At 45.8% G+C, this 10,382-nt stretch overlaps 1 protein-coding gene across 1 annotated transcript in view; it reads left to right on the top strand.

Moving 5' to 3' along the window:
• Positions 1-10,382, top strand: part of IQCA1 (IQ motif containing with AAA domain 1) — a 172,483-nt gene that overhangs the window by 94,473 nt on the left and 67,628 nt on the right. Inside the window, exon 9 of the mRNA XM_034655460.1 lies at positions 6,217-6,292. Coding sequence (XP_034511351.1) covers positions 6,217-6,292 — 76 coding nt within the window. The remainder of the gene's footprint in view (positions 1-6,216; positions 6,293-10,382) is intronic.

Raw genomic sequence — 10,382 nt, 5'->3', positions numbered from 1 at the left:
CTCCCCCTGCTTGTGTTCCCTCTCTCGCTGGCTGTCTCTATCTCTGTCGAATAAATAAATAAAATCTTAAAAAAAAAATCTAATTTTCTGATATAAGGATTGCTACCCCAGCTTTCTTTTGATGTCCATTAACGTGATAAATGCTGTTTCACCCCATCACGTTCAACCTAGAGGTGTCTTTGGGTCTAAAATGAGTCTCTTGTCCATCGACAGATGAATGGATAAAAAAAGATGTGGTATATATATACAAAATGGAATATTACTCAGCCATCAGAAAAAATGAATACTTACCATTTACATCGATGTGGATGGAACTAGAGGGTATTATGCTAAGTGAAATAAGCCAATCAGAGAAAGACAATTATCATATGATTTCATCATATGTGGAATTTAAGAAACAAAATGGAGGAGCATAGGGGAAGGGAGGGAAAACTGAATAAGAAGTCAACAGAGAGGGAGACAAACCATGAGAGACTCTTAGCTATAGGAAACAAACTGAGGACTGCTGGAGGGGAGGTGGGCGGGGGGATGGGGTCACTGGGTGACGGGCATTAAGAAGGGCATATGGTGTGATGAGCACTGGGTGTTACATGCAAATGACGAATTGTTGAACTCTACATCTGAGACTAATGATGTACTATAGGTTGGCTAATTGAATTTAAATTTTAAAAAATTACCCCAACTCCACATAAATGCAACACTTGCATTTATGAAAGCCGACATTTTGTGATGAAAGCCAATGTTTTGTTAAAATCCCTTGCACGATTGCAGCTACCCAGCTGGAGGCAATTGCCCCTTTTGCAAGGCTCATCTTCTGCACCATGATCAGCAGAAATCTTCCAACTGCCCCTGTGTGTCTTTGTCCATCTCCTTAACCATGTTCCACTGCTGTGAACAAGAGAAGAGAGACCCCTTACTGATCACTCTGGGCACAACCCAGTCTGCCTCCGTCCCCAGCTACCTAGTATGTTGTGCTGACCCCTCGCCTAATTCCTCCCCAGGAATGGTTCTGGGTCTAAAGGAGCTGCTCCATGCAAAGTCCCACCACCCACCCCAGGCAGCTGCATCCAGGGATAGCCATGTTTGGGTACAAAGACCCAACCCCCTCATTGGGACATCTCTGAAGGGTTCCCCTAGCTCCTGGGCTCCCTGTGGGGTCAGCCGACAGCTCACATCCAATTGCATCACAGCTCAGTGGCACCAGCTTCTCTGCCCAGTGCTGCTTCTCTCCCTCCATCCCTGTGAGTGGTCTTCCCAGTAAACCACGGCCTCCATCTGAGTGTTTCCAGGGAACCCAACCCACGAGGCCACCTGTTGCCCTACTGCTCTGCTTGCACCCCAAAGCTTCTAACTTGTTGCAGAAAAAAATAAGAAGAGAGCTTAGTTAATAGTTAATTTTTAAAACCCTCCCCTCACTCTGCAAGATAATTTTGAAGCTGTGCCAAAGAATAAGGACAATTGGAAGAATTTCAATTTTATTCTAAACATTCTCTTCCTCTAAATATGCATTAGGGAGTTTGACACTTGGTAATTAAAAATTCACTGTTAATGAAGCTTGTTCCATAAAAAATTTGAAATTATCAGCTATGCAATCTGGTCTTTGTTGAGTGAAGGTATTTTATTAGCTAGCTTTTAAAGAATCATGTAATGATGAGCAGTTGGGACAGAAATCAAAGTTTGAGCGCATCAGCACTTAAGAGGTAGTTGCGGATGAAAGGCAGAATCCTTCAGTTACTTAGAGCTGAATTTATTCATGAAAAGTGCAGGTCTACACAGAGACAATGTGATCATAAATGGTAATCTCTAAGAATTTGATATATTTACATTATATTGCTACTCATCTTTGAGGTCAGATTATCTTTTCTATTAACTTTCAGAAGTCTTATTCTAGAATCAATCCCAAGGCATCTAGAAGCATTCTCGAGACAAGCTATTGAAATCTTGTTATGAGAATTGGTATTTTAATCTGTAGAAAAAGGCATCTATTACTCATCCTGGTTAAAGGGTAAGGCAGGGGAGAGGAAACTAGTTTTGTTTAGCTTGTGTAACTGACTCACCCCTTACACTGTCTCAGAGCGGCATAGCTGTGGGATTATCTTTCAGGTATTTTTATAAACTTCATCATTTCTCGATTTCTAGTCCATATATAGTCAGAAAACTTAGGAAAGACCTCATATTAAAAACAAAAAACTGAGGATTATTTGAATATTTCCACTCACCTCCATAAATGGAAAATAGACTCTTGTCAAAATACCACATGAGTACAAGCTTCATCAGTCTACAAGATGGTTACAAGTGAGCATAAGTGGCTGCAGAGGGGCTGTTGACAGGGGTCTGGCGGTGAGTGGATCAGAAGGCTGGACAGGGACCATGGACTCCAGGCAGGATTCCAGGCAATCGCTGAGCCAGAGAACCAGAGGACAACTTCAGAGCAGGGATGACAGACGCCAGGGAGGGTGCATGATGTGGGGTTGGGAAAGCTTGGAGCAGCCATGGATGGGGGAGAACCTTCTGGAGAAGTCAAGGGTCATCCTGGGGGTGGTGACTTGAGCAGACTTGCGTTGCGTGAGTTGTAGTCTAAGGTTTGTGGTTTGTGGCCGTGGTTGGGATGGCCTGTGGGTAAGGAAGTGACCGAGACAGGGAGACAGGTCCAGGCTGGGAGCACCATGAGACAGGAAGCAGGGTCAATGCAAGCCGAGGTCCCACCCAAGGACAAGTGTGAGCCAGGGGTCAGAGCACCTCAGAAGTTCATATCCATGCACATGGGAGGATGCGTTTAAAGCCAAACGTCATTCACAAGGTCAAGATCGAAGCAAGTGAGTTCTGTTTACCTTGTTGATTTTTTCTGAAAATAATGAAGAAGGAAAGGTACATCCAGCTGGTGGTGTGAAGATCTGGGCTCATAGTCAGCAGTAGGGTAACACCCCCCCCCAGCTCACAGAGACCCACGGTCTCCCTTTTATGACTGCTTACCCTCCCACCTCAACCCCTTCCTGGGTTCCCCTCTATCTCCATAAATGCGTCGCAGAGTGACCTGCCCAAAACGTTTCACCTCCTGACCCTAGCGCAGCAGTGGGGAGCTCCTCTTAGACACTCTGTTTATTCAGGACTCAGGATTAATGAGTGTCCCTGTGGAGTCTTGAGACGTTTGAACCTGGAGGTGACTGAAAGGAAGTTTAAGGGTGAAAACTTGTAGGTTTCGGTGTCCCTGCTTGGATTTCAAATTTATTATGGGGCTGGCAGCATGAGAAAAGAGAGGGTCTCTCTAATTGTGCACAACATTTTAAAATAAAATAACTGTAGGGGGCACCTGGGTGTCTCAGTCAGTTGGGCGTCTGACTCATGATTTCAGCTCAGGTCATGATCTCAAGGTCATGAGATCAAGCCCGGAGTTGGTCCCTGCGCTCAGCGGGAAGTCTGCTTAATATCCTCTCTCTTGCTCTCCTGCTGCCCCTCTCTGCCCCCCAACCCTGCTCACATGCGTGTGCTCACTCTCTAAAAATAAATAAATAAATAAATAAATAAAATAAAATAAAATAAAATAAAATAAAATAAAATAAAATAAAATAACCCTGGCTGGTAATCTTACATTCATTTGACTATTTCATCAAAAAACTTTGCAAACGATTTAACAGTGAAAGCATGAAAGTTTTCAGTTTCGTATCTGAACCCATCCAGAGACCCTCTATCCTGAGATGCTGAAGGACAGAAGCAAAGAGATCCGTCTAGGGGTTTTCCTCTTCACCAGAGCTAGCAAAGGGAAAACATAAAAGCACCATAAACAGCTTCAAAATGGGTGTCCAAGAATTAATCTTTTCATCCCCTAGACAAGAAAAAGAATGTCTATCTTGTACCTTATACAAAAATCAACTCAACGTGGATCATGGACTCACATGTAAAACCGTAAAATCTTTAGGTAAAAAGAGGGGGGGATCTTCAGGGTGTAGGGCTAAGCAAACAGTTCTTACACTGGACACCAAAAGTATCCATAGAAGGAATGATTGATAAATTGGACTTCATCACAATAAAAAACTTCTGCTCTGGGAAGAGGATGAAAAGACAAGCTAGAAACTGGGAGAAAATATTTGCATCTAGAATCTATAAAGATTTTTCAGAATTCAGCAGTAAAAGAATTATCTTTCTGTTGGATCTTTGGTTTGCCAACCATCTCTCAAAGTGTTAAGGATTGCAGGTAAGGAGAACCGCTGTCAAGAACATGTGATAGAGGGGAATGCTAGCATCAGGGGGACATCTCTGCAAGCCAATAGCCATCTTTGCAAATGTGTTTTCAGCACCAAAGTTACGCCATTTGCCTGACAAGTCAGCCGTGTGGACCTCACGTTGGCTTTAGGAGCCAGAAAAGGAGCGCTATGCAATCCATCCTTACAACTCCTTTCTCTTTGTTATTTTTCAAGCCATATGTTAAACCATTTGGAACTATTGTAAATGGATTTTATCTGTCCTGAACACATGATCGTGTGAATACTAAAGAGTCTTCTCTATATTCACCCAACTTCGTGCTAAATGCTGGGAAGAGCCTGGCACCCAGATACAGGACCATTAGCTTTAAAAGCTTCTGTTTGTCTGCGGTGCCCCCCAGCCTTTCCGGGACCCTGTGCCTGGCCCAGGAAGGCGCTCCATACTGAACCACTGAGCCACATTCTTGTAGTACGTTAGGGGGTTTCAACCGAAGCTTTGTCCTACTTCACAAAGATGGAGAAGTGAGTGTTGTGAATTTCCAGAGGATGTTCTCAAGAATGAGGTCGTCATCGTGGAATGTCCGTATTGAACATCCCCTGTGCCCACTGAAGGGCAGCGAGAGAGGAAGATAGAGGGAAGTGAGGAGCCGCCGAGCTCCGGAGGAGACAGAAGCCCTTAATCCAGGAAACAGAGACCCCAAGGATAGACTCCCTGAAATTGTATGTAAACTTGTACATGAAAATGCATTCCTCTGAGAAAAAGGTGTGTGTTTTCTTCAGGTTTCCTTCTACCTGAAACGCTCAAAAACCAACACTTCCAGAAAGGAACAGCATTTTCTAAATCCGAAAAGGCATGAGTAACTTTGATTCTTAATCTCAGTGGAATTGAGAGAAAAGTGTGAGCCGAAAAGTAAAATGACATTCTTAATGCAAGCTTGAAAATAGTTAGGAGGTGCTTAATTTTTTTTTTTTTTGCCACGGGCTATCACAGTTTTTGGTTCATTTTTATTTTAAAATATAGTTAATAGTAATGAGAGCTCCTGAGCCGATTTGCACTTCTGCGTCTAGAATTGGAGTATAATTTCACTCCTAGTAGAGTGGGAAATAATCAACCTCTTCCAAATCACAGTAACCCCACCCCCACCCCGAGGACACAGACCCTAAGGGACCAATCGGATTATCTGAAAGCCACTGAGTGACCAATCTGACATTTGAACCTATATAGTCAGAGGTATTTGCCAAATGCCCGCACTTGAAAAATGTAACGGAGGTGGCCCTATTAGTACTTTGTCACATGCCGGTTCGTGGGAAGGATCCCAGGTGGTCCTGAGCTGGGATTCTCGGACTCTCATTGGCCAGGCTTTGGGACTCCCCCATCAGGTCACAGCACAGCCTCCCTTCCCGAGGTCTGCTGAGCCAGAGAAGCAGGTGCCAGGAAGCATAAGCAAATCCTACACAGTACAGAGAGAGTATTTTTCACCTGGAAGAATCCAGAATGGCTTCATGGAAGAGGACACATTGGCCTCAGACCAAAGAGGAATTTTACACAAAAGAAGAAGGGAAAATGGAATTCTGATGAGAAAGAAGATGGCACCTCCAGCCTTTTCTTACTTTGCAGCCAGTATGATGTCCCTACAAGCTGCTGGAGGGTGGCAGGAGGACTCAGGCTGGGATCAGCTTCCAGAGCAAAGAAGGAACCAGAACATCAGACAGCACTCAGGGCCTGGGGTACTCTGGGAGAGGTGACTGAAACAGGGGCACCTCAGTGAGCCTGCAGGCAGAGCTAAGTTTCTAGAACCATCTATGCCCTGATTGGTGGGCACAACACTCCCTGCTCAGACTGGCCAGTAGGGCAACTGCCCAGGTGGGTGGGCAAGGGGCTGGACCTTCATTCATAAACCAGCAAAGAGCCTGTGGGCCTTCCCATAATCCAGTCATCAGGATGCGTGCGCCTTGTACTGTCTAGCCCTGACAAAGTAGCCCTGTAATTAACGGACATGTCATTCTTCTTTAACAGGAAGAAGATGAGGGCTGGAAAATGTCACCAAGTGTTTTCCTGCCCACGATGGAGGAAGGAAATAACGTGTACAAAGGTTGGTTTAGGAGAATATGCGGGGCAACTGGGGAGTTACCCGGTCCGGCCAGCGTGACCGCTGGCCCTGGCACCCAGCTGTGTGGGGACGAATTAGGCGCTCAGTAGGGAGAGGCTGAAAACATGCAGCTCATAGCCCGGGCTTTCTGTCCGCCTCGATTTTACAATTCCTTTGCGTCGCCTAAAGGCAGAGGATCGGTAAAAGAGCCGGATATCAATAGTACAAGAACACAATCTAAACGTCCGTTGTGTTTTTGAACCCGTGGGACTTCAGCTGAACATTCTCTCGCTGGGAATGAAAGGGATTGTCCTGGATTGTTGAAATTAAGAAAATCAATACCAGATGTACAATGAAATGTTTTAATCCTGTCAGACCACGACAGGTGCCCGCAGACCGACACATAAATCTTTTGTCCATTGTTTGGCATAATTACCATAGTAGCTAGAATCCAAGGGGAGCTGCACGTGTAGGAATTGGTCTCTCAGACGTTTCTATTACAATTTACTGGAGCAATTATGCAGCTCCTTTGGCTCCACTCCACCCTGAGGATGAATCCCAACACGGAAAGACCGGCCACGATGACCCCGGTCATCGGTGCTCTTTGGTAATTGCTGAAAAATGCAGTAAGGGTGTGGAGTGTTTCCAAACGTCGGTCTTGCGTGTGCTTCTTCCCTAACTCTGGTCTTATCTGGACAGCCCTGGTACTATTTATACTTAACACATTTTTCCTTGACTCATGGCTTTTACCCCGATACATTGAGCCTCATGCCCGGCAGCAATATCAGCGTCATTTCAGGTTTAAGACACTAGTTGTATAAAATAAAAATGTCCATGCACCACCCGAAGTTCTCTCACTTTCCACTAGTGGCGAGGGTCCCACCCTGCACGCGATGCCGAACGAGGGTGAGGCCCGGGGGACAGGGGATGTCAGCAGGATTTGGCAGCTGCTTTAACTGGGGAGGAAGGAGGTCAAAGCAGTAACCTCATGTGTTTAGACGCCCGAGGCACGCAAGCCTTTGGTTTGCCGTGCTCATCTCACTCGTCTTCCCGACAACCGGGAGAAGTAACACCATGACCCCTCTGTGGGCAGGTGCTGTCAGAACACCTGCTGGTGCTCAAGTTCAAGAAGTCGAGTCTTTGTTCTTTAACATTTTATTTGAATTCAGGCTAATTAGCATACAGTGTATTATTAATGTCAGCGATAGATTTCAGTGATTCATCAGCTGCATACAACACCCAGTGCTCGTGCCATCACGTGCCCTCCTTAATGCCCATCCCCCAGTGACCCCACCCCCACCCTCCTCCCCTCCAGCAGCCCTCAGTTTGTTTCCTATGGTGAAGAGTCTCTTATGGTTTGTCTCCCTCTCTGGTTTCATCTTATTTTATTTTTCCTTCCCTTCCCCTATGTCCTCTGTTTTGTTTCTTAAATCCCACATATGAGTGAGATCATATGGTATTTGTCTTTCTCTGACTGACTTATTTTGCTCAGCATAATACCCTCCAGTTCCAACCACACCGTTGCAAATGGCAAGATCTCATTCTTTTTGATGGCTGAATAATATTTCATTGTATATACACCACATCTTCTTTCTCCATTCATCTGTCAAGGGACATCTGGGCTCTTTCCATAGTTTGGCTATTGTGGACATTGCTGCTCTAAACATTGGGGTGCAGGTGCCCTCAAATCACTACAAGCCAGTGCAGAGCAATCACGATCAGACACATTCACTCCCTTATGTATTCATTCAACAACCACGGCGTCCAGTGTGCAAGGCCACCGTGGAGATACAAAGGTGGCACGTACCATCAACCTAGAGCACACAGAGTGTGGTGGAGCTGGACGGGGTGGGGACAGGGCGTAAGCTGAGTGCCTTGTGCAAATTAGACTGGTAGCAACAGCATCCAAGGCCCAGCTGGGAACCGCACGCATCACAAGGCAGGGTCACCAGCATGCCACGGATGCCACCGGAACTCAGGTGTGTCTACAACAGGAGCTGCCCCTTGTTCACACGCTACCTTGTGCCACATTTCTTTTGGTCTTTACAGACACCCTCATAGCTTCACATTCTACACATCTGTCACCAGCCTCCAAGGTCATTGTTTGCACCTTCGAACACATCAGATCATGGGCCAGTTCATGTTCTGCTGAAGTCCTCCCTCAGGCAACAGCTTCCCTCAGCCTGTGGAAGGCCTGGCTCCCTTCTCCTCAGAAATAACTGTCAGGAGAGAATAAGGGGAAAGACAGGAAGGTGAGAGACAGCAAAGCCCTCCTCCGCCATAACAGGAAGTCAGGGGCTCCTGTCACAAACTCATACATCACGGAGTATCAGTGCGACCACATGAGAAGCATATAACAACAGTGACACAGCTCGAAGAGCTCTCGGGAAGCTGGACCACCTCACACTCACCTCACACCCTCCTCACACTCGCCTCACACCTGCCTCACACCCGCCTCTCGTGGGCTCTGTGCTCTTTCTCCAGCCTCACACCTGTGCCCACCCTCCTTTACTTACCTCCATCTGACTGGAGATGTGGGTGTCCCTGCCTCCCCACAGGGAACGCCAGGTCCCAGACGGCAGGGCTCCCCACTGTCTGCCCACTCTGAGAGCAGCACCTGCCCCATAACCAGGCTCCACCAAGTCATGAATTAAACTTATTCTTTTTTTAAAAGATTTCATTTATTTATTTGACAGAGAGAGACAGCCAGCGAGAGAGGGAACACAGGCAGGGGCAGTGGGAGAGGAAGAAGCAGGCTCCCAGCGGAGGAGCCCAATGTGGGGCTCGATCCCAGGACTCTGGGATCACACCCTGAGCCGAAAGCAGAAGCCCAGCGACTGAGCCACCCAGGTGCCCCATGAGCCACCCAGGCACCCCTAAACTTATGAATAAATTAGATTTGCAGATAAATCTGAAACTATTCCACTCAATTTTAAAAGAATGAATGAATGAATACAGGAATGAATGCCATTGGGTAATTTCTCTGGAAGGCAGAATTAGAGTTTTTTGTTATAATCCTTTCCGTATTCTCCGACTTGGTCTAATACAATGTGAGTGTATTATTTTGATAAAAGCAAAAATTAACTTGGGGGGAAATCGGATGTTCCCATGGGAAGCCAAGGCTTGTGACCTGCTGACCTGCTCGGGAAGTCTCTTGAGACTTTCCACACCGTTTGTGTAATATGTTTCCGTTACGCTGTTTGTAGAATATCTGTTTCCATTAAGGCTAAAAAAATTTTTTTTAAAAACCTGAGCCGTGGTCACTTGGGAGCAGGAAGCTTGAAGGGCCATTTTCCTCACTGGGTTTATGGCGTTTCCTGTGTTATCTGCCAGGTCTCTGGTCATTTAAAGAAATTAAATGTCTTCATCTTAGAATTCTTTTCTCAAAAATCAAAGGTTTTCCTTTTCAAATAAGACATTAGCATTTTAATCACCCCCCTACGTGAGAAACTGCCCCGGCCAGCTTTTCACACTCTGGGGATGAAAGCTCGTGGGGCAGTTGTTGTGCTTTGAGGGCCCTGAAAAGCTTCCTGCATTTGTAAATGTCCATGAAATTCTTGAAGGGATTGAGAGGTGCCCTGTGCAGAAGTGTCATGAGAAAAGCAAAATTTCCGCGCAAAACCAGGACCATTCAAAGGGCGGTAGAGGTGAAATCAGCAAAGGCCACTGAGCACGGCTTTATCCGTGAGACACAGTTACAACTCCGGAATGAGAATTTGTTACGAGGTGCCACGGCTTTTACATGAATAATCGCCTGGTGTTCCTTCCTGTTCAATATTCTGCGTCCCTTTCTTTAGGAAATGCACCGCTTCCAGACTTTAGCAAGTCTGTCTAGTGAGAAAGCAAAGTAGCTTCCTCGCCACGGCAAAGCTGTTTTACTTTAAAATATCTTCATAAAAGCAGGTGAGCTTTGCTGTGGGAGATTTAACGATCATGTAAGGGGGGCATCTGTAAAACAAGAATTAGTGGTCAATAGTACGTTTTAACGTGTTTAAACCCTTCATAGTATTTTCAAGGGGGAGAGTTTACAATTTCAAACACGTAAGAAAACAGCATCGTAGTATCCACACATTTTAAAGTTTTCCACAATTTC

This window comes from Ailuropoda melanoleuca, chromosome 2, assembly GCF_002007445.2.
Source record: "Ailuropoda melanoleuca isolate Jingjing chromosome 2, ASM200744v2, whole genome shotgun sequence".
In the NCBI taxonomy this organism is placed as follows: domain Eukaryota; kingdom Metazoa; phylum Chordata; class Mammalia; order Carnivora; family Ursidae; genus Ailuropoda; species Ailuropoda melanoleuca.
The sequence above is the reverse complement of the archived record's forward strand: the minus strand, read 5'-3'. Positions and strand labels throughout refer to the sequence as shown.